We start from the raw sequence: 25,667 nt of genomic DNA, 5'->3' as shown, positions 1-25,667 counted from the left end.
TTTATCTTCTCAAAGAACCAGCTTTTAATTTTATTGATCTTTGCTCTTGTTTTCTTTGTTTCTATTTCATTTATTTCTGCTCTGATCTTTATGATTTCTTTCCTTCTGTTAACTTTGGGATTTGTTTGTTCTGCTTTCTGTAGTTCCTTTAGGTGTATGGTTAGGTTGTTTATTTGAGATTTTTCTTGTCTCTTGAGGTAGGCTCGTATAGCTGTAAACTTGCCTCTTAGAACTGCTTTTGCTGCATCCCATAGGTTTTGGATCGTCTTGTTTTCATTGTCATTTGTCTCTAGGTATTTTTTGATTTCCTCTTTGATTTCTTCAGTGATTTCTTGGTTATTTAGTAACGTATTGTTTAGCCTCCATGTGCTTGTGTTTTTTACATTTTTTTTCCCTGTAATTGATTTCTAATCTCAAAGCATTGTGGTCAGAAAAGATGCTTGATATGATTTCAGTTTTCTTAAATTTACTGAGGCTTGATTTGTGACCCAAGATTTCATCTATCCTGGAGAATGTTCCACGCGCGCTTGAGAAGAAAGTGTAATCTGCTGTTTTTGGATGGAATGTCCTATAGATATCAATTAAATCTATCTGGTCTGTTGTGTCATTTAAAGCTTCTATTTCCTTATTTATTTTCATTTTGGATGATCTGTCCATTGGTGTAAGTGAGGTGTTAAGGTCCCCCACTATTATTGTGTTACTGTCGATTTCCTCTTTTATAGCTGTTAGCAGTTGCCTTATGTATTGAGGTGCTCCTCTGTTGGGTGCATATATATTTATAATTGTTATATCTTCTTCTTGGATTGATCCCTGGATCATTATGGAGTGTCCTTCCTTGTCTCTTATAACATTCTTTATTTTAAAGTCTGTTTTATCTGATATGAGTATTGCTACTCCAGCTTTCTTTTGATTTCCATTTGCATGGAATATCTTTTCCCATCCCCTCTCTTTCAGTCTGTTTGTGTCCCTAGGTCTGAAGTCGGTCTCTTGTAGACAGCATATATATGGGTCTTGTTTTTGTATCCATTCAGCAAGCCTGTGTCTTTTGGCTGGATTGTTTAATGCATTCACGTTTAAGGTAATTATCGATATGTATGTTCCTATGACCATTTTCTTAATTGTTTTGGGTTTGTTTGTGTAGGTCCTTTTCTTCTCTTGTGTTTCCCACTTGGAGAAATTGCTTTAGCATTTGTTGTAGAGCTGGTTTGGTGGTGCTGAATTCTCTTAGCTTTTGCTTGTCTGTAAAGCTTTTGATTTCTCCGTGGAACCTGAATGAGATCTTTGCTGGGTAGAGTATTCTTGGTTATAGGTTCTTCCCTTTCATCACTTTGAATATGTCCTGCCACTCCCTTCTGGCTTGTAGAGTTTCTGCTGAGAAATCAACTGTTAACGTTATGGGACTTCCCTTTTATGTTATTTGTCGTTTTTCCCTTGCTGCTTTCAGTAGTTTCTCTTTGTCTTTAATTTTTGCCAATTTGATTACTATGTGTCTTGGTGTGCTTCTCCTTGGATTTATCCTGTATGGAACTCTCTGTGCTTTCTGGACTTGGGTGGCTATTTCCTTTCCCATGTTAGGGAAGTTTTTGACTATAATCTCTTCAAATATTTTCTCTGTTCCTTTCTCTCTCTCTTCTCCTTCTGGGACCCGTATAATGAGAATGTTGTTGCGTTTAATATTATCGCAGAGGTATCTTAGGCTGTCTTCATTTATTTTCATTTTTCTTCTTTATTCTGTTCCGCAGCAGTGAATTCCACCATTCTGTCCTCCAGGTCACTTCTCCGTTCTTCTGCGTCAGTTATTCTGCTATTGATTCCTTCTAGTGTAGTTTCCATTTCAATTATTGTATTGTTCATCTCTGTTTGTTTGTTATTTAATTCTTCTAGGTCTTTTTAAAACATTTCTTGCATCTTCTCGATCTTTGCCTCCATTCTTTTTCCAAGGTCCTGGATCATCTTCACTATCATTTTTCTGAATTCTTTTTCTGGAAAGTTGCCTATCTCCATCCACTTCATTTAGTTGTTTTTCTGGGGTTTTATCTTGTTCCTTCAACTGGTACATGGCCCTCTGCCTTTTCTTGTCTGTCTTTCTCTGAATGTCATTTTTGTTCCACAGGCTGCAGGATTGTAGTTCTTGCTTTTGCTCTCTGCCCTCTGGTCTCTTGTGACTTTCATTCTGGGTCTTTGTCTGCTTGTCTCCTGTCATGTTTCAAGATGCTGAACAAATGCATCCTTCAGCCTCCTATGTGATGTTATTCATAACATTCCCTTCATCCCCTCCATCATGCTCTCCAACATTAGCCAGGTGTTTCCTTTATAGCACTTACCACAATTTTTAAATATTTTGTTTGCTTTCTTGTTTATAGTCTGTCTTCTACCATTAGAATGTAGGCTCCATGAGGGTAGAGACTTTGTCTTACTAAATACTATTTTCCTAATATATAGATGCTACCACAGAGTAGGTGCTCAGTAAAAATATGGTTAGTAAATGAATGGATGGATGGATGTATACCATCTTCTTATGTAACTCCATATAGTTCAGAGTTGTTGGTTTTGCATTCTTACACCAGTGGTGCCCCAGTGCCAGTCTACCAGTATCTGAAAGCTTTCACTGGTCCATAGAGAAGGGAAAAAAAATAAGAGCAAATGTGTTGCACTTTTCATAGAGGTAAATTTGTTCAAAAATTCTTTCTTCTGAAAGTATAGCTTTCTACAGTTTGTTGTGCGAAGGGGCAGCATTAAAATGGCCTTTCTTTCCTCTTTCTTTTTTTCCTTTTTATTATTTCCTTACAATGTCTTTTACTACAAAAATAAAGGTTGGAATTTTGTGAGGTTCCCTGACATTTTTGGTAATGTTTTATTGACCCATGAAATACAGAGTCTGGGAAGCATCAATTTGGAGAAACTTACTCACATGAAGGGGTACTATTCCTGCCAAGTTTCTTTGTTGATTGCTTGAAGTTTTGAGAATGGGGAAAGGAATGCTCTAAAAATCGGTGATTGTCTCCCTTTTTATAGCCCTCCAGGCAATGAATATTGGCCCACAAGCATTATCTCCTGGAATGAGATTCTGGAATTTGTTTTGTCGTGTGTGAAAAACAAATACAAGAACAAATACAAGCAAAAAGAGTGGAATTAGGGTATTACAACACCTGCTTAATATATATTTTTAAAATATACATTGACATATAATAAATGTACCGACATTATTTGGGTTTTGTTTGTTTGTTTGTTTTGTTCTTTTTTTTGCCGTACGTGGGCCTCTCACTGTTGTGGCCTCTCCCGTTGCGGAGCACAGGCTCCGGCTGCGCAGGCTCAGCGGCCATGGCTCATGGGCCTAGCCGCTCCGCAGCAAGTGGCAACCACTGCGCCACCAGGGAAGCCCAGTTATTGGTTTTTTTATAAATGTTTTCGTCCTCTGGATTTAAATCCTTCTTTTCTTTGTTTCAAAAATATGTAGATCCCATAATAGCACCATTTGCTTTAACACAGAAGTGTTACCTTTCTGGGGCTTCATCAAAATTGAAAACTGAAAACATGAAGATTCCAAATTGGAAAGATACACTGCTTTTATTTTTATTTTTATTTTTTTAACACCTTTGTTGGAGTATAATTGCTTTACAATGGTGTGTTAGTTTCTGCTTTATAACAAAGTGAATCAGTTATACATCTACATATGTTCCCATATCTCTTCCCTCTTGCATCTCCCTCCCTCCCACCCTCCATATCCCACCCCTCTAGGTGGTCACGAACCACTGAGCTGATCTCCCTGTGCTATGGGGCTGCTTCCCACTAGCTATCTATTTTACATTTGGTAGTGTATATATGTCCATGCCACTCTCTCACTTTGTCACAGCTTACCCTTCCCCCTCCCCATATCCTCAAGTCCGTGCTCTAGTAGGTCTGTGTCTTTATTCCCGTCTTACCCGTAGGTTCTTCGTGACTTTTTATTTTTTCTTACATTCCATATATATGTGTTAGCATACGGTATTTGTTTCTCTTTCTGACTTACTTCACTCTGTGTGACAGACTCTAGGTCCATCTACCTCACTATAAATAACTCAGTTTCGTTTCTTTTTATGGCTGAGTAATATTCCATTGTATAAATGTGCCACATCTTCTTTATCCATTCATCTGTTGATGGACACTTAGGTTGCTTCCATGTCCTGGCTCTTGTAAATAGAGCTGCAGTGAACATATTGGTACATGACCCTTTTTGAATTATGACAATATGCACACTTCTTTTATATTCTTCATTTCCAAATAAATAGCCATGACAAATACTTTTGTAATTTGCAGACTGCTTTATATTCATGATTTTAGTTAATTCTTATACTTAAAAAAATTGGTTTGGATACAAAAAGTAAGCAAATCAATATTCTTAAAAGCTTTTAGGAGTGAAAAATTAGTACAGCTTTTTTTAAATTTGGCAAAGCACTTTATTTCTGTTGTAGGTGCTTTTTTTTTTAAGAAGTGGAAATGTTTTTTTTAACATCTTTATTTGAGTATTATTGCTTTACAATGGTGTATTAGTTTCTGCTTTATAATAAAGTGAATCAGTTATACATATACACATGTTCCCATATCTCTTCCTTCCTGCATCTGCCTCCCTCCCACCCTCCCTATCCCACCCCTCTAGGTGGTCACAAACCACCTAGCTGATCTCCTTGTGCTATACAGCTGCTTCCCACTAGCTATCCACTTTACGCTTGGTAGTGTATATATGTCCATGCCACTCTCTCACCTCGTCACAGCCTCCCCCTCCCCCTCCCCGTATCCTCAAGTCCATTCTCTAGTAGGTCTGTGTCTTTATTCCAGTCTTACCCCTAGGTTCTTCATGACCTTTTTTTTTTCTTCTTAGTTTCCATATATATGTGTTAGCATACAATATTTTTTTTCTCTTTCTGACTTACTTCGCTCTGTATGACAGATTCTAGGTCCATCCACCTCACCACAAATAACTCAATTTCATTTCTTTTTATGGCTGAGTAATATTCCATTGTATATATGTGCCACATCTTCTTTTTCCATTCAGCTGTTGATGGACGCTTAGGTTGCTTCCATGTCCTGGTTGTTGTAAATAGAGCTGCAGTGAACATTGTGGTACATGACTCTTTTTGAATTATGGTTTTCTCAGGGTCTGTGCCCAGTAGTGGGATTGCTGGGTCGTAATGATGGCCATTCTGACCGGTGTGAGATGATATCTCATTGTAATTTTGATTTGCATTTATCTAATGATTAATGATATTGAGCATTCTTTCATGTGTTTGTTGGCAATCTCTATATCTTCTTTGGAGAAATATCTATTTAGGTCTTCTGCCCATTTTTGGATGTATGGTGTTAGGGAGTGTTCTAATTTCATACTTTTACATGTACCTGTCCAGTTTTCCCAGCACCACTTATTGAAGAGGCTGTCTTTTCTCCACTGTATATTCTTGACTCCTTTATCAAATATAAGGTGACCACATGTGTAATTAACCACCCTTGTTGAATGCTACTGCATCCCTCCCCATACTGCTGATATTTTTGAAGTTGCACTCTGCATGTCTATTTTACTAGCACTTAGTTTCCTATTTTTAATAATTTTAACCCTATATCTCTGTAGTTTTACACCAAAATTAAATGAGAACATTGCTCTCCCCACCAACACGATTTGTTCAGCAACTCCTCATTTTTTCAAGCCAAGATAAGGTCCTTTAAAAACTAGTAATATATAATTTTTGTCCCTAACTACTGTTGTTTCCCCTCACAGTATCTAGTTCAAGAAGTCATATTATCACTCAAATTACACTTAAACTACCAGTGTTGTATTAAATTTAACAGAAAAACCTCACAGAGTTTATTGTTCATCAATTTCTTTGTATTCTTTATTTCCTTCTGTTTAGAAATCTTTATTATACTTTATTTTTCATTTTGTTGGAATAGTTGAGAAATTTTCGCATAGAAAATTACTTAAGGATGTATACCCTTTTAATGTTTAAATTTTCAAAATGGTCTTTCTTTTGCTATCATAACGATGGATTCTTTGGATAATAATAGAGCTCTTGAATCTCTTTCCTCTTCTGTTAATAGCCTATATAGGTTGTGGACCACTGTCTTCTAGTGTCCATTGTCTTTTAATTTTCACTGTCTTCGAGCTTCCGTTGTTGCCAGTGAGAAGTATGATGTTGGTCCAAGTTTATATATATACATATATATATATGTATATATATAAATATATGGTGGTCCAAGTTTATATATATATATATATATATACACACAGAGAAATATATATATATATATAGTTCTCTTTGTCTCAAACTCTGTAAGGTACCCCCACCCCATTCCTCAGAATTCAAAATTTTCACTAAGATATTTTTCAGTATGTTTCTAAATATGTGTCTTTATTCTTTAGCTCTTCTTAGTACCTGGGTAACATTTTTAACTTTTGCAAATCAATAATATTTTTAGCTTAGGAGAGTTTCATTTTAATATTATTTTAATTATTCTCTTCCATCTCTTTTCTCATTCTGATATTTATATTCTTTCCATATTAGATGTCCTAATTCTATCCTCCAGGTCTCTTACCTTTTCACTTGTGATTTCAGTGTCTTTCTATTCTTCTCTGTGTTGTGGGATACTTCCTCTGGTTGATCATGTAGAACCCACATTTTTTTTTTTTTTTTTTTTTTTTTAGCAATTACCACTGTCTTTTCCCAAATCATCTATTGAATTTTCTAAAACCAGGTATCAGGCTTTCTGTATTTTAGTGTTGTCTTTTTCATGCTTCTCACTTTTTTTTATTAAATCTCTCTTCTGTTTCTTCTAGTATATTTCTTGCATGGACTCAGCTTTGTTTCCTTTCTTCAATCCCTTGTGTCTCTTGAAATGGCCTATGTTCTTTTTCTTGTGCTTAAATTAAAGGGTGTGAAAGCTCTTAGCATAAGTGCAAGTCAGGTTTGAGGGTTATACTATATAGTGATGATTGAGAAGTAACAAAGATAATGGCAGTATTTTTTTTCTGTTGGAGAATGACTTAACAAGCCAGAACCTCCCAGAATAAATATGTGTGGCAAAGCATCTTGATCTCAAGAATAAGAAGTGGGGGATAAAGCTGCCCTCAGCCATTTTGTACAGCCACTGTCCAGTAGTGCCTGTATGAAGCAAAACAGCAGGTTCTTACTCCTTCCCGGGCCCAATAGACCCTCTTAAATCAATTGTCTCCTACAAATTACCCCATATACACATCTGGAAATCACCAGATCCATAGTTTTCATCCCACACTGTGCCAGAGATCATCTATCTTTCAAAGACTACCAGTTCATGATTTTCTCTTTCCACCTACACCTCTTTTTCTGTTATTTGAGTCCTTGATGCACATTTTCTTCTAGATTCTAGTAGTTAGTCACTGTTATTTTGAAGGTTGAGTCTACTTAACAGTGAGGGGGACAGAAAACGTGTATATGAGGTGATTTTCCTATCATCTCAACATTTTCATTTTGTTGGTATGTACACACACATGCATACATATACATACATGCATAAATTAATAGCTTTCAACAGATTAATCATGCATATATAATTTCTATACTTTATAATAGGTGCTTTCATAAAATAACTTCATCAGAGTTGATGCGGTTACTTAGAGATTGAGGCTATTGTATATGAAAACAAAATATGTTAGCAGTTCAGTAAAATCAGTCTGCTGTAGTATAATGACAAATTGACTGAATTTTAAGCGTTTGACATCTTAAGTTGGATTTACTAGCCAGTCTAGACCACCTTCATTAGGAAAACTATCAATCTATTGATAGATAAACTACAACAAATATTTTCTGATAGATGTAATGCTAGTGTTAAACTTTTTCATAAATAAAGATTTTAGCTTTTGCATTATTGACTTTTTCTATTATAAAAAATGAATACCATGTTATATTTTTAATGTCATCAGCAACTAAAATTTTATTTGTATTTCCTTTTAAATAATTTAGATTTAAATTTGAATAGTCACATGTGGGCAAGGACTACAATATTGAGCAGTACAGTTATAGGCTTTTTCACTATCACATTTCTTTTTTGTGTGTGTGGTACACGGGCCTCTCACTGTTGTGGCCTCTCCTGTTGCAGAGCACAGGCTCCGGATGCACAGGCTCAGCAGCCATGGCTCACGGGCCCAGCCACTCCACAGCATGTGGGATCTTCCCGGACCGGGGCACGAACCCGTGTCCCCTGCATCGGCAGGCGGATTCTCAACCACTGTGCCACCAGGGAAGCCCCACATTTCTAATAAAGAAAAATCCTCATTCAGAAACAGGATTATGGCACATGCACATTCAGATATAATTACTTAGTTGCCACATTAAATAATATAGACATAAATGCCGGCCTGATTTTCTGAGATGCTTGAGAAGTGTAGCATAGAAATTAATAATATTGTAAGCCTGTTCTGCAAAGTCTACTCAAAGTGGAAGATCCACAGGGCAATAGAAATTAAGTGATACAGTGGGGTGACATACATTTGCAGAAGTTAAAGTAATTCCATACTTATTTTTTCTTGTGTTAATTTTGTTTTCACATCAAATTCATTATATGTGTGTTCATTTTCACATGTGCACATATGAAAAAATTCCTATGCCAGGTATTCCCAAGCTGGTATCAGGATAGCTTGCTATTAAACGAATATATACTGGATATATAAATTAAAAGTTTTATGTGGACACTTTGGGAAGAGTTAGAAAGGATAAAATAATTTCTTGACTTCAGGCCTTCTCAGACACTTCAATTTGCTAGTAAGCCTTGTGGACCTCCGTGAAGAGGCTAAAATTAATATCTGCTAAAATTATCTGTATAACAGTACTTCAAATAATGGCTTTTTTTTTGTTCACATATAATGAGTTACATTAAAATCTGAGAGACAATTGAAGAGCCAGACATATATGTGTAACAGCATTTAGCTTGTGTGCATTAAATTGGAAAAAATGTTGTATAGTTAAATCAGAAATACCTTTTAAATCTATACCAATGAAGATTACATTATGAAATGAAGAAAATATTCCTGTTTGAATTCTGGGAATTCCAAAATGGAAATTATGTTATAGCTGTAGATCCCAGGAGTTCTAGCCAAATATTTCTTTTAAAAAATTATCCTTGGGCTTCCCTGGTGGCGCAGTGGTTGCGCGTCCACCTGCCGGTGCAGGGGAACCGGGTTCGCGCCCCGGTCTGGGAGGATCCCACATGCCATGCCGCGGCCTTTTAAGTTGATAGTTTCTTCATTTATTCAACAAATATTTTTGAATACCTACTATAGACTAGGTACTATGCATGAGTCTTCACTGCATTTATTTTACATTGTAAGGTACCTAGGGTATATAACCTTATCTGTTTAATTGTCATGTTATTTTACTGGTAATTTCTTATGAGGTAGGCCATATATGTTGGTGCTGATGTGTTGGTGCTTTTCTTGGTGGGAATCAAAGACTTTTCCTTTCATTTCTCTCACAGGCCATACTTAGTGACTAGAATTCTACCAAGTTACTACTTGATGTTAATGTATTGAAAATCCATATTAAAATGCAAATGTTATCCTGTGAAGGATAATACTTTAAACCACTATAAGCCATTAACACATAATCAAGATTCAGTTTATCAGTTTAATTAGATGGTAATTTAGCTTGGCCCTGAGGAATTAAGTAAATTGGATGATGTGGAAGGGAAGAATCAACATAAGGCAGATCAATGAACAAATGCATCCATACCCTTTATACAGAACACTACACATACCTGGCCTCCTGGAAGTAGGTTGTTCTTAAAGACTAATACATCCAGCTCCACCTGATTATCTCTTTCCCTGCCAGCTTGCCTGGTACCAAAAATTCATTCTAATTTTAGAAAATAAATAATATAGATATAAAAGATGACTTTCTGCAATATTTTATACTGATTATTTTATGTATTTATTGTGTTTTATTCTTTTTGAGCCAAGGGGGTAAATTATAAGCTTAATACAGTTTGTTGATGAACTACTTCATGATCATTCTAAGATTGATCCTCCCCTTTTTCTGTTACATAACTTCACATAGGCAGTTTTCTAGATGATGCAGTGAAGAGGGATGGAAATTCCTGAGAGAAAATGCTCTCTTGTCACTATTTTCTTCATCTAAGATCATAACCAATTCATGTGATCTCATTAGGCTGATTATTTAAGGTCATTCTGCACAGTGACTTAGTTAAAAGCACGCAAAGCCAAGTACTGTCAGAACGGTAGTATTGCCATGCCATTTATGTGTATCCCAAACTGTGAACAGGAAGGACTAAACCCCTACCTATCTCAGCTGTGTCATATTCTTGTTTTTCGTATGTCATGTAATTTGAGGTTTTCTTCTGTCTATGGGTTAATGCAGTATTCTTTTTGCCAAATTTGATTATTTGATTTGCCTTTTTAGGTTATAATTTCTATAAATGATCAAAGAGAAATAAATACAAATAGCTCAACTGTCCAGCTTATTAGAAGGAAACAATTTTTTTCTCTGAAGACTTTTGAGACTAGGAGAGAAAGCTACCTGTCTTAGATAACTTAAGTCTTTCCCATTACCATATTATTTATGACCCATCAGAACCCATATAAAAGCCTGTAATCCTCTTTGGGATTTATATACCATTGTATTATTATTTTTAAATAATTTGTAATAATTAAGAATGCCATTTTGAAGAAAGATAAGATATAAATTAACAGATTTTCATATGATAGCTCACTTTAAATTATTGATAAATAATCTTGTATTATTTTGAAGATTTGACATATCTTTGTCTTTATTAACACTAATGAAGTAAAAAAAAAGAAATGTTCCATCACTGCATTACTTTTTTTGTCCAGGTATTAGGCTAATTTTTGTTAGTTAGACTTTGAATGTGTCGACCTATTTTCTATATACCACATTTATGTTAGATACATAGGTATTTTTAAAAAGAATATCTCATAATGATATGGCATATAGTGCATTTTTCTTCTTGAGTTTTTTTTGACCTCATAACTCATAAATGAGGCAGTAACCACAACTCATTTGAAACTTTTCTCTTGAGGAGAGAGAAGTCCTTTAAATCATGGAGGAAAATATTTTGTTTTAAAAACTTAAATAAAATGCATCATTTGTTTCAAAACAGGATTGCTTTTATTTCATGCAGTTATGTGGCCCTTCAAGAATCAAATTTTAAGTAATAAAAATAAAGTGATAACTGAAGTTTTAGAGAAACAGAAGTTTATTAAAAACTTTATGAGTGATACCTATGCCTACTTACAGAGCTCAAAATTTGAAGCCAGTTTTCATCTCAACTTTAGGTGTTACAAATCATAGTTTTGTCCCATAATGATCCTTTCTAAACTTCAATTGAGCTTTCAATTTGTTAATAAAAATAGGTACTTTGGGGCTTTCTTCCACATCTCTTGATTTTCATTCCCAGAAAATGAGGATAGTGTATTCTTTTGGGTATATATCATTAGAAATGAATATGAACAGAGAGGAATAAAATGAAATAGTATGGCTACAGCACTTCCATGCTAATGATGCATGGATATCTCTAATGATATAAGGTGGTAAAGAACATTAACAAAAGCAAGTTGATTTTCAAAAGGTTAGACAGGATTTGTACACATCAGGATTCAGAAGGATATAATTATTCAAGGCAGAGTTAATGAAATTCAAATGAAAAGGCAAAATCTGAATATGAGTGCATGGATTTTGCATAAAGAAGAGAAAATGAACATGATACTTCCAATTACACTGATTTTTAAATAACTGTCTGAAATTTTTATTAAACCAAACTGAAAGGCATTCAGTAGATGTAGTTTATTCATTATAGACCTGCATGGCTGTGTCAAAAGGAATGATATATTTTAAGGGGTAGATAGTAACCTAGATCTCCAAATACCTGAGCGTCTCAGTTCACTTTTTGACTCTTTATTATAATATATGAAAAGTATGATACATTTCTCTGTATTAAAAATTATTGTATCTATTAGAACTTTATAATAAATGAGAATATTAAAAATTTATAAAGCTGAACTTTCTAGCAAATGAGTTGACAGTTTCCCAATGGTGTCAAAGACTTATTTTGAAATATTCCATTTCTCATAAAAGTTCACAGGATCATCCCTTAGCTTGCCTTATTCACCTGGTAAGCACCACTTCTCCTATCTATGATGACTAGGTACTATGTATCAAGAGAATAGAAGGAATGAAATCCTCCAACTCTAGCCCAAAATTCTAATATTATTTTAAATGTAAAATTAGAAGTACATGTAGATTACCATTCCATTGATCATGAAGCAATATGTGTCATGTATTTGGTCAAGGTATACACACTAAACGAAACTTTGTTAAAAGGTATAATTGTGTGATATAAGTTAATCTGTGCAGTTCTATGCATTTGTAGTGTCATAAGTAGATGAGACATCTAAATTAGAATTATTTTGTTTTTATATTATCTAAGAGATGAGTACAAGAATCCTGGACCTGAATGATCAAAATGAAAGCATAAATGGACCAGCTTATGTTTTAACTCATCTTTGTGTAGCTTCAGTCTGGGATCCTAAACACCATTTAATTACATTACTGCAAAAATGAGGATGGTCTCGTCATAAAGGCTGTGCAGTAATAAATGGCTGTGTTAGCATGCTTATCATCAGAACTCCCCAAGCGACCCTTCCACTGAAACCCTCAGCTGACCCCATCACCAGGCAGATGGCAGTTCATCAATTCAAAACAAAGTTACTGGAAAACTAATTTCAATTACAAGAGTTTTGCTGCTTATAGTATAGACAGAAGAGAGCAGAGGTCATCTATCTTTCTGAATTTGCACTCCAAATAGTATTTATTCCTTGTTCTTATGAGGCGTAGGGAAAGAGGCACTCCTGACCAAGTCCCAAGAGACTCTGAACCCCAGATGCCCATCAGTCCTAACACTTGAATGGCAGGTAGGAAAGTGTAGATGCAGGAGGAGAAACTGGTGCTCCCTTAGATCTTCAGGCTTTCAGGAGCTCTTATTAAAGTGTAAATTTCATCCTCAGTCCTACTTATCTAGTACCTTAATAAGCAGTTTAACTTAGCAAGAATCTAGCATCAAAGAGAGGAGCTGACAGGGAGATCAGCTCCGTGCTTTGTGACCACCTAGAGGGGTGGGATAGGGAGGGTGGGAGGGAGACACAAGAAGGAGGACATATGGGGATATATGTATATGTATAGCTGATTCACTTTGTTATAAAGCAGAAACTAACACACCATTGTAAACCAATTATACTCCAATAAAGATGTTAAAAACAAAAAACAAAGAGACAGCTGATGTCGGGAATTTGGAGGAGAAGGGTGCTTAATAGAAAGCTAGCTACCAACCAAAACCACTTTGTCCCTCTTGTACCTCAGTCAAGATTAGGGGGAAAAAGTATAGGAAAGGTTCCTTTTGGTATGAATATCACAGATGTAGACCCCTCACATCCCACCCCATACTTAGTTTTCCAGGAAGCTTAGAATTACATTTTTAAACCCAGTTGTAAAAAGTATTATTTTCTTAGGGTAAAACTACCCCTCTCATGATCTTACGGCTCTTGGTCTTTCAGTCTTATATTCATGGTGCTAATGTGTGTGTATCTCTTATTATAAAATGTTTCTAACACGTTTCGGAAGAGAGGATATATAAATAATAAATAACCTTTTTACTAGACTTATCATCATGCATTTTGATCCACTTTCCAGCCCTCTGTCAGCTATAATCTGGAATCTATATGAATTCAATTGAGGTCTTTTCAGTATTAGGAAGCTAAAAGAATTGTTCTTTTGTATATCTATACCAGCACACTGTCCATGAAGAATCAGTGATGGTGATGACTGAAGAAATGCCTTTGGAAATTTCTTATGTGCCTTCTACTTATCTGACTGAGATTACTCATGTCTCACATGCCCTGTCAGAAGTGGAACAACTTCTCAATGCTCCTGACCTCTGTGCTAAAGATTTTGAAGATCTCTTCAAACAAGAGGAGTCTCTGAAGGTAAAAACAAAGCACTTTCATTCAGATTTTACAAGATCATCACATTGATCATTTGCTGTACCAGAACATTTGACTTAAATGTATACCGTGAAGGCATTCTGACTTAACACATGGAAATCTTAAAATACTTTACAAGATGGTTCGCTTTAGAAATTTAGTGTAGAAAGAGAAACATAAAATGGAATAGGTATTTTATAATATTTAATGTTAAGAGACTTCCTAAAACAAAGGAACGCCCTAAAATAATGGTTTCTTATACATTCAGGGCAGAAAGGACTCTCCAAACAACAAGCTTTGCTAGACAAACAGTTTACTTCCAACTGATACATTACTTGTCTTTCTTTTCCCTTAAAAGGGGAAATTAAATGAGGTTTTAAATTATATCTTTTGTATACAGTTTTAGTTTTCTATTTCCACTTATAATATTCACATTCAATTTCAAATTAGTGTCAGTATCAATACCACAACATATGGTATCTAACTGAATAGAAAGCAATAAAATACTTTATTTAAAATCACCAGGCAAACGCCTCCAACCAAATCCAGCTTTTTTTCAAATCACCAACTATAAGTTTATGAATTCCAAACTAAGACAAAACATGATGAAGAAGTAGGTTTTGAATTTTAGAGGGAAGTGTCTGAAGATAAATAAATGTAGCATCAAGAAAATGTACATAATAATGTGTGTCTCAAGATAATTTTTGTGATCATACATTTCACACTCAAAATGAAAGATAATAGTATGGCCAGAGCTTGGTATTTGCCGAAGCACACAGCATAAGATTATAGACAGGAGATAAGTTTGCTCTCAGCAGCACCTATTAGCTAAAGTATTTTATACTCTAAATGATCTCTTGGGATCTCATTCCATATCACATATTTGCATAACTATACAAATAGATAAAGACATTTGTTTGTCTTAGAAATCAGAGTAGCAATATCTTGAGTGACTTGAGTTTAATGTCTTACATTATATCAAATAAGCTACAAAATTATACACTAAAATAGAGTAAGGGATGCATGGATCTCTGGAACTACTCCATCATTTTGGTATGGTGCTATTTCTTATTCTCCTTGAAGTAAAAGTCAAATCACTCATGGGTACAGTGAAGAAAAGAAACTCAATCAATTGATAAAGGAGACATGCCAGCATGCCTGTCATAAATCACAGTAACTAATTTCTCATGACAGCACAGTTTGTAAGTTCATCTTTGTCATTCAATATGTAAATCACCGCTAATGAGCTAATATTCATTCCTTTCCATGTTCATGGACATATAGGTCAGGAGAGCAGTAACCCTAAACTTATTAAGTTGCCAGTTGAATATCTTTGTCTTCATACCTCTTAACCTGGCACACTCAGAATGATGGGCCCCTGGCTGCGCTCATAGCTAATCATTTGTTCTTTCAGATATATTTAATAGTATTAAAGCTGACACCAATTATGATGGTATTGATTACTGTGGTTTGTAAAAAAGTATTATCGCAGTTTTAATTTAATTGGTTATTGAGTCCTCATTAGATGGAGTTTGGGGCATAATTCTGTCTCACTCCCAGCATATCTTCTGCAGCAAGCAAACGGGCTTCCTACCTCTATGAGCTTTTTGAAGGGGGATAGTTTTGATCTCAGTCTTTTCAATGAATATGTACTTCCTCTTAAAGGCATTCATCATTGTCATTATCTAGTAGTAAAAATAGAAAAGCAGTGCATTTGTACAGCTGCTGGTTGAGAAGGTTTGAAATTAAATTGTGGTTGATTTTATTCCTGACAGATTTGCATGAATCAAATTACAGAACTGTAGTAGGTATTGCTGTGGTTTAACATACATATTTTTTAAGTGCAACACAAATAATGTGCAATAAGTTAAAATAATTACTTTCTGAACAAAATATGAATAATATAGCACATATGATTTCCATAGATGTATTGAATTAGAAAGCTACCTAATCATTTTGACAAGAACTAACCAGATAAACACCTATTTACATTGTAAATTTGGATTTAATAGCTAATACATTAGCTAAGGCCTACCTAGCGATGAATGAGAAACACACACAAAAGTAATATTTATCCTTATATCCAAGCCAATATTATCAGTTAGTTGCTTAATTAGGCCTTAGTTGCTCAGTTAGGGATTGGCATGGATAAAGGTGAATTATTAGGACAAAAATAAGAGCATGGGTTAGAATAAGGATGACAGCTATGCTTTATCTTTTGCAATAAGGAGGATCAGTTGTATATAGGGCTTAGGTACTCGATAACTTGTATTATCTAATTGATCCTCTCCATAACTCTATGAAATACCTAAAATTATTATCCCCATTTTATAGATGAAGAAACTGAAGAAATACTAAGTAAAATAACTTGACAAAGTTGACACAGCTAGTATTGGTTGAGCGAGGATTTGAACCCAAGCCAAGTAGATTTAATCTCTGAGCTGTTAACCCCTGTACTGTACCACCTTTCATGCAGTGGTTTCAAGGGTACTATGTTGAGCATAGCAAGGGTGAATTGGGGTAAAACATGTAGAAAACTGAGGACTGGTGTGGCCAGTTCATAGGAAAAATGTCCTGAGTTCTAATTCTCACTGAATCTATGCCAGTTCAAAAAGATTCCATAAAAGGAAGCAAGCATCTTTCATGTGCTTGTTGGCATTATCCTTAGTGAAATTAGTCACACAGAAAAAGACAAATATTGTATGTTATTACTTATATGTGGAATCTAAAAAACAAAATAAATGAATGTAACAAAACAGAAGCAGACTCACAGATATAGAGAACAAACTAGTGGTAACCAAAGAGGAGAGGGAAGCGGGGAGGGACAAGATAGGGGTAGGGGATTAAAGGGTACAAACTACTATGTATAAATAAGCTACAAGGATATATTGTACAGTACAGGAAATATAGCCAATATTTTATAATAACTTGAAATATAATCTATAAAAATATTGAATCACTATGTTATACATCTGAAACTATTATAATATTGTAAATCAACTATACTTCAACAAGAGAAAAAGGAGGGAGGGAGGGGGAAAGGGAGAAAGGAGGGAAGGAAATAAAGAAGGAGAAAAGGAAGGCAGGAAGAGGAAAAGAAAGGGAAGAAAAGAAAGAAGTCAGACATGCATCATTTCAGTTGTCTCATCTAAATTGATGGTATTAAAGATGCTCTGGTTGAGGTGGATAAAATGTTTTGTGTCTCTAGTAGCCAGGGTGGGCGACAAGAAGTGTGGACAAATGGAGAAAGCTCACAGATGTTGACAGGACAGTTGGGCCCAATGTAGAGCTTAGATAAGATCAAGAAGTAAAGGCAGCCCTTGTTCAACCTCAACAGCACTGGGGAGAGCTTGTTGTAGCTGAAAAAGCCAAAGATTGTAAAGCAAAAGTCGTTCAGTCTTCTTTGACTGGTTCAGCTTTTATGCAGGACCCTTGAGACCTAAAAGGAATTATTAGGACAAGGCAATAATGTAAGGAGTGAGGATTCATTCATTCAAACATCTTTATTAAGCACTTCCTATATACCAGGCATTGCTCTAAGTGCTTAAAAAGCAGTAAACAAAACCGATGGACTCTGCCCTCATACAGCTTTTGTTATAGCAGAGGGAGACAGAATATAAGCAAACAAATGGTGGACCGTCATAAAGACTACCATTCATTCTGAGCGAGATAGGAGCCGTTGTAGGTTTTTGAGAAGATGACTGATGTGATCGGATTTATGCTTTAAAAAGATCACACTGGCTGACCCACTGAGAGCAGAACTGTAGGGGATCAAGGGTAAAAACAAGGAGGACAGTTGAAGAACGGATGCCAGTGGCTTGGGCTAGGGTGGTAAGGAGAGATTTTCAGATTTTGGAAATGTTTTCAGAGAGAAGATAGAAGATTTATTTCTGTCTTCACCAGAAACTTGAGCATGGGTGTATAAAAGCCCATTCTCAGCAGATTTGGGGCTCAGGAGAATTTAGGTGTCCTGCGAACTTGGTAGAAGATCACTTGAGAAATGTAAGATTTCTTTCTTCTCGTTGATAACTTTGCCTTCGGTACTCCACTCTTGCTGTGAAGCCCAGGCAAAAGTGCTGGCGACGGAGATGTTATCACTTTGGTCAAAATCTTTCTCCTTTGGAATCTATTTCATCACAGTTAAGCACAAATTTAATAATGTCAGTCACTTGAATGAAGACAAAATTAATGCCGTGAGCAAGCTGACTGGTTTTCTATTCTGGTATTAGGAAAGTTAGGTAATAGAAGGAGGTACTGTATATACAAATCTGAGCAAAATATCTGAAGGTAAATAAAATAATTAATGTTTCTGTGTACGTTGTAATACAGGGCCATGCTAGATAAAGGGTTAGATTTTTCACCAGTTTAATACTATTCCAACAAAAGAATATTGTAATTATTCTAAATTAAATAATCATGGAGCATATAAAGTGTCAAAGCAAAATTTGTTTACAAATGCTTTTTGAATACTTAAACTTTATATTCGAATAGTTTGGTGCATGGAAAAATATGACTTTTATTAATGTATTACCACATTGTAAGAACTGATATTTTGGACTATAACATTTGGAATAACGTAATCATTTCATGATTTCTCTGAGAAAAATCAAGTTTTTCTTTTTTTTCTTTTTCTTTTTACATTTTAATTTTTATTTTATATTGGAGTATAGTTGATTTATAATGTTGTGTTAGTTTCGGGTATACAGCAAAGTGATTCAGTTATACATATACATATATCCATTCTTTTTCAGGTTCTGTTCCCATACAGGTTATTAGAGAATACTGAGTAGAGTTCCCTATGCTATACCATAGGTCCTTGTTGATTACCTATTTTATATATAGTAGCATGTATATGTTCATCCCAAACTCCTAATGTATCCCTCCCCCCACCTTTCCTCTTCAGTAATTGTGAAAGTCTGTGACTCGAAGCGGGTGAGTCTGTTTCTGTTTTGTAAATAAGTTCATTTGTATCATTTTTTTAGTTTCCACATATAAGCGATATCATATGATATTTATCTTTTCTCTGTCTGACTTACTTCACTTAGTGTGATAATCTCTAGGTCCATCCATGTTGCTGCAAATGGCATTATTTCATTCTTTTTTATGATTGAGTAATATTCCATTGTATATATGTACCACATCTTCTTTATCTGTTCCTCTCTCGATGGACATATAGGTTGCTTCCATGTTCTAGCTATTTAAATAGTGCTGCAATAAACATTGGGGTGCATGTATCTTTTCAGATTATGGTTTTCTCCAGATATATGCCCAGGAGTGGGATTGCTAGGTCATATGGTAGTACTATTTTTAGTTCTTTAAGGAACCTTCATACTGTTCTCCATAGTGGTTGTAACAATTTACATTCCCACCAACGGTATAAGAGGGTTCCCTTTTCTCCACACCTTCTCCAGCATTTATTGCTTCTAGATTTTTGATGATGGCTATTCTGACTGGTGTGAGGTGATACCTCACTGTAGTTTTGATTTGCATTTCTCTAATAATTAGTGATGTTGAGCATCTTTTCATGTGCTTTTTCTCCATCTGTATGTCTTCTTCGGAGAAATGTCTATTTAGATCTGCCCATTTTTTGGTTGGGTTGTTTGTTTGTTTGTTTGTTTTTATATTGAGCTGCATGAGCTGTTTGTATATTTTGGAGATTAATCCCTTGTCAGTCGCTTCGTTTGCAAATATTTTCTCCCATTCTGTGGATTGTCTTTTCGTTTTGTTTATGGTTTCCTTTGCTGTGCAAAAGCTTTTAAGTTTAATTAGGTCCCATTTGTTACAATTTGTTAGTTTTCATTACTCTAGAAGGTGGATCCAAAAAGATATTGCTGCAATTTACAGCAAAGAGTGTTCTGCGTATGTTTTCCTCTAGGAATTTTGTAGTATCTAGTCTTACATTTAGGTCTTTAATCCATTTTGAGTTCATTTTTGTGTATGGTGTTGGACAGTGTTTAAGCTTTTCAACTAGCACATTTATTCAGCTATAAATATATTTCCTTTTTTCATTTGCTTTTATGATTTGGGATTTATTTGATTTGCTATTTATTTTATTTGATTGATTGATTTGCTATTTATATTTGTGAAGTACTTTACAAATATTAATCTATTTGCTATAATTGAAATCATACTTAAATCACTAATACAGTACCTCAATTTTCACTTCTCTTATAGTGAAGAGATCATAGATATTTACTGCATTATAGTTCATATTTATATGTACTTTGGTAGTTTCCCTTTATGTTTTCTACATGTCTCTCTTTTATAGGACATTATTAATTCTTTTCTCCCAGCCATTATTTTATCAGGCCCATCAGTGGTCCTACTTTGACCCCCATGCTGCAGTTTACTCCCATCTTCGCTAAAATGTACTTTAAGGACTCACTCCGTCTCCTTCCATTCTCCTAGCAAGACTATTTTGATAATTTGTGTCCTATAAATTCTGGAAGTCAGGAACTTCCACATTAAAACTTACAATTTATGATGCTGGTTGAAATTTTGAGGTTGCAGTTAAGTTGTGTGGAGGTTTTTCTTTTATTCGTGAACTATTCAAGCTGTTCTTTGACCAATTATGATGTCAGTTTTTTTGATCTGTGATATATAATTACTGATTTGTTACTTATGTAAGGACAGTGCATCATCCTATGGAGAATGTTTCCACCAAAGTATATAGTTGTATTTAGGAAGTAATTTTGACATGTGGCCATAAACAATGCAGGGGAAAAAAAATCGAAAGGACACCTTACCATAGAGCCACTAAATATAACTTTAAAAAAATTTCTTTAGAAGCTCAGAAAAAATTAATTAATAAGTACTTTAATGCCTTTTGATTGAACACCCTTCCCAATTTGATATGTCATTAATGTAGTGCCTGGTAGCTAGATGGGGCATAAAGTGGATAAGAATTAGATTTATATAGGATGTTGCCTTCATCTGTCAGATAAAGACAAATTCCAGAGAGTGAAAATGAACTGGAGTTTGAGTCTTTGGTGCTCCAATTTCTCTTTCTCAGTTTTAAGATAGATCTACTCCCCGGTGGCTGCTGTCACAGCTACTAATGGGTTTCTCTAATCCTTTTTTTCTTAGAAATGAAAGTTGTGTGCTCCTCTGTTAGCCAAGTTACAAAGGGTCTCAAGGCATTTTTGTTAACTAAAACTGCCTAAAGCTATTATTTCCGCCTTCTTAAAATGTGAAAGCAATCATGCAGGATTTTATAACTCTTAAAACACATATATGTGCATTTAAGTGTATGTATATCCATTTAACTGCAGAGCTACATTTATTAAGATGGTGATACTGAGTCAGCAACAGCAAAAGATACAATTTTTACCATTTACAGTGGTTTGCAAATGAACCATCTACTCCTGACATTTTCCCTCTGGTGACCAACATCCATCATACACATAACCACTAGGAAGAAAAAATATCTTGTTTGTGTTGTTCACCACTATATCTCCAACTCCTAGGACAGTACCTACCACTAATAGGCACTCAGTGGACATCTGTTGAGTGAATGGATGACAGTCTGGTAAATCCAGGTATGAAGTCTGTGATTGAAGAGGACAGAACAATGTTAATCTACTAGTTCCAAGAATAAAAAACGATTTTTTTAATTTAAAAAAGAAATAAAATTAGCCTCTTTTACATTGTATCCAAACTCATTGAGTTAAATCATCCAGATGTGTGAATTCTAACAAACTAAGCATATATACCAGCATGGAGAAATTTGCTCTAGGTTTGTACACACTGAATTTTAAACCAATCATTTATGAAAGTGTGTGGCAAGAAACCCACAAATAATTAAAATATTAGTAATATTTTTCCCAATCACTTGGCTTGCATTATATGATTATGGCAAACAATAGGCTAGAGTGGTTGGCAAGGCACTGGATTTGAACATGAAAGACTTAAATTTAGACACGGAATCTGACTCTTAATAGTTGTGTCCTGGGCAAGCCACATAAAATTTCTGTGTCTCAGTGTTTTTAACTTTGAAATTAGATCAATGATAATACCTGTTCCAGCCTACTCAGCAGTAATATTGTGAAGATAAAGTGAAATCATGTAGGATTATATAGAAAAATTCTTGTAAAAAATGTATAATTATATAAATTTCCAATTTTGCAAAACCCGTATTACTTCATCATATATCCAAAGTCTTAAAAATTATTGTAAATTAAATTTCCGTGTAAATAATCCTGCAAACAAATTGCCTTTAAGAATGTGGTGAGGCCTTCCCTGGTGGCGCAGTGGTTAAGAATCTGCCTGCCAATGCAGGGGACGTGGGTTTGAGCCCTGGTCCAGGAAGATCCCACATGCTGCGGAGCAACTAAGCCCGTGTGCCGCAACTACTGAGCCTGCTCTAGAGCCCACGAGCCACAACTACTGAGCCCACATGCCACAACTGCTGAAGCCCGCATGCCTAGAGCCCGTGCTCCACAACAAGAGAAGCCACTGCAATGAGAAGCCCGCTCGCCGCAACTAGAGAAAGCCCGCGCGCAGCAACAAAGACCCAACACAGCCAAAAATAAATAAATAAATAAAATAAATTTTTAAAAAATGTGGTGAAACATAAAATTGCATACTTAAATGTAAAAAAAACTTTAAGTAAAATGTTAATAATAGCATAAAATATACATAAAGTTATTTCCAGATTTGGCAAGTAGCCTAAAGGTTAAAAAAAAAAAGTTTAAAGTTAAAAAAAAAAAGTAAAAGAAGAGAATGCACATAGGCTAAAAAACATTTGCTTTTGACAAAAACTTTAGCTAGAGAATCTTACTTACTTTCAATCATATTTACTATATTTCCAAAGCTAAGTATTACTTATTCAGGGGTAAAATTTTTCATTCTTCTATTAATTTTAGGATGCAGGCTCTAAATCGTTCCACGTTTCCATGCTCATGGCTTTTACCAAGAATAGGATGCTGTTTTTTAGTTTGTTGTTGTCATTTTTGTTTTATGTGGAGTTTTATTTTTCATTGAAATATGTTGAATTCGTTTTTTTCCTAGTTCTATTTCAGTAATTTAGAATCCTTTGTTCCGAGTTCAGAACCATGACTTAAACTATTTAAAAACATTGAAGCTCTAAGTTAAGGATACTTCAATCAACAGTGGTTTTTTTTTTCCTTTTTTCCTTGGAATTGTGAGACTTATTTTTGTTATTTATTTTGTTGTTGTTTTTCTTTTGCCATTTAAAAAAGCTGATCTGATCAGTTTTCTTGCTTAAAATGGTAGTCATGAGCATGTTGATACTTTAATAACATTCAGTTGAACCTTATGAATTGGCATTACGTGGGTCAAAATGTTCAAACATTGGCAATTGCATATAGTTCAATCTAATACAATGTCTTTTACCCGTCTGCTTGTTTCTGAATCCTAATGCATGTAATTAAACAGTCAAGGTAAAAATCAAGAACTATGTATTGTAAATCACTTTAATTAATGGATACCAACTACTACAAATTCCCATATTGAGTTTTCCAAACCTGAGGCAAAAGGATGTTCTCACCATGAGGGAAATCTCTGGGATTTCCAAAAAGATAAAGAAAGGAGGTAGAGTGTTAAGATCCCTCTCCCATAACATGTTTTGTTTTGTCATTTGTTGGTTTTCTTAAATTTGTGTGTTTAGGTTCAGAACAATTACATGAAACAGTGGTTTTGCTTTTCTATCCCAAATGTAAAACGCTGTGATAGAAAGCATGTTCTCCCAGTGTCAACAGCGTTAATCATTTATAAAATGGGCAAAATATTACCAAATATGTTTCCTTCTTTTTTCCAAAAGAGTGTACTGTCATTTGTATTAATTTGTACAGACTTAATTACATTCAGTTGTGTATAGTAGTTATCTGTAAACTTGCTTGATCACACATACTAGATTTTCCATTCTTTATCAAAATAATAAGATGCTCATGATTGTATGTTTAAATAGGATAAAATAGTATAAAGTGCAAAGAAGAAAGAAAAGCATCCTGTCCACATTTTTCAATCCGATTCCTCAGTGGTAATCAGTTTTTCAGGTTTCCCTGGATTACTGTATTGCCGTAGAATTTTTCTCCATAAAATCTATCTGCCCCTCCTTTGCTCAGTTACACAAGACTTAAAAGCATGTCCTGGTTCTAAAATATTTGGAAACATAGAGTACCGTATATCTAATTTTGAATGATGAGAAAAGCATTTGCTTCTACACAGTTCTCCTTTGCTATGTTCAAGAGCCGATTTTTCTATCAAGATTCTTTTTGTAAAATGATTTTGACAATGTGCACAACGTAATGCAAAATGTACCTATCACAAAAGGATTTATGAAATCATTTTTCATTTAGTTGGTGCTGATGGCTAGGATTGTTGTCTTTGGGGAACCGTTGGAACAGTAAATGCAGGTTTTGCATTTTTCTTTTTGTTCTCATTTGTGCTCTGTGACATCTGGGTAACTAGGCATAATTCTAAATGAAGGACTTTGTCTCTTGTTAGGTATCTGAGGTACTGTGAGGTAACCATGGAGAAGCTTGGCCAGGAAATACAGAGGGACTGTTATTCCACCATTTACTCTAACAGCTAAATAACCAGTAAAAGTAAAATAGAATAAAGCGGGGGATGACTGAAGCATGCACAACATCTGTTCAGGCCTGAATGGATGTCTGCAACGGTTCAAGAACAATGTAACAAAACTTAAAGGTTCGGTGGTTCCATTCCAATTGATTTTCATAAGCAAGTTAAGATTCAGAGCTTCAACTCAACTTTTCATTTCAAATTAACACATATGTATTGAGCCTCGACTACTGTGTTTAACTCTCTAAAAGAGAAATAGAAGATGTGATCCCTGTGCTCTGGTAATTTGTAACATTAATTGAATACACATGTCAGAGTTACACAAACAAGTTAGAAAGTAATAAAAGTAGGAGAGACATAATATAGCCAAAATACATAGTATAAGGCATGAGTGTAACGGAATTTGTGAAGAGGAGAAAGCAATGTAGAAAGCAGAAACTGAGAATAATTTTATAGAGGATAAAGCCTTTGAAATATTCATGCTTTGACTATAAGTGGCATTTGGCTACTACTGATTTATTATGTGCCAGGACCCATTCTAAATTCTTTACTTGTGGTAGCTTGTATGGTCACCACAGCAACCCTATTAGAAAGCACTGTTATTATACCCATATTCAGAACTATCCAAGCTGGAGATGAAGGTTTGGATCAGAGTGGCGGGGGGTTTAAGTGCTGAATACATTGTCAAGGTAGAGCCCATAGGATTTGGTGGCCAGTTGCAGGTGGGTTGGTAGAGAGAGGGTTCAAGGATAACACTAAGAATTTTGGCATGAACAACTGGGACAATAGAGCTGCCATTAACTGTATCATGTGGAAAACGGCAGGAGTATCAGGTTACGGTGCAAGGTTGAGTGTAAGTTTAGTTGTTGTTTTTCTTTAACATCTTTATTAGAGTATAATTGCTTTACAATGGTGTGTTAGTTTCTGCTTTAAAACAAAGTGAATCAGTTATACATATACATATGTTCCCATATCTCTTCCCTCTTACGTCTCCCTCCCTCCCACCCTCCCTATCCCCCGCCTCTAGGTGGTCACAAACCACCTAGCTGATCTCCCTGTGCCATGCGGCTGCTTCCCACTAGCTATTCACCCTACGTTTGGTAGTGTATAT

At 35.1% G+C, this 25,667-nt stretch overlaps 1 protein-coding gene across 15 annotated transcripts in view; it reads left to right on the top strand.

Annotated features, from left to right (window-relative positions):
• The window catches only part of DMD (dystrophin), a 2,398,628-nt gene that overhangs the window by 1,107,944 nt on the left and 1,265,017 nt on the right, over positions 1-25,667 (top strand). For all 15 annotated transcript variants that reach the window (XM_055081921.1, XM_055081920.1, XM_028482834.2 and 12 more), the window contains one exon: positions 13,820-14,014. In XM_055081921.1, coding sequence (XP_054937896.1) covers positions 13,820-14,014 — 195 coding nt within the window. The remainder of the gene's footprint in view (positions 1-13,819; positions 14,015-25,667) is intronic.

Source organism: Physeter macrocephalus, chromosome 21 (genome assembly GCF_002837175.3).
Source record: "Physeter macrocephalus isolate SW-GA chromosome 21, ASM283717v5, whole genome shotgun sequence".
NCBI lineage: Eukaryota > Metazoa > Chordata > Mammalia > Artiodactyla > Physeteridae > Physeter > Physeter macrocephalus.
The sequence above is the reverse complement of the archived record's forward strand: the minus strand, read 5'-3'. Positions and strand labels throughout refer to the sequence as shown.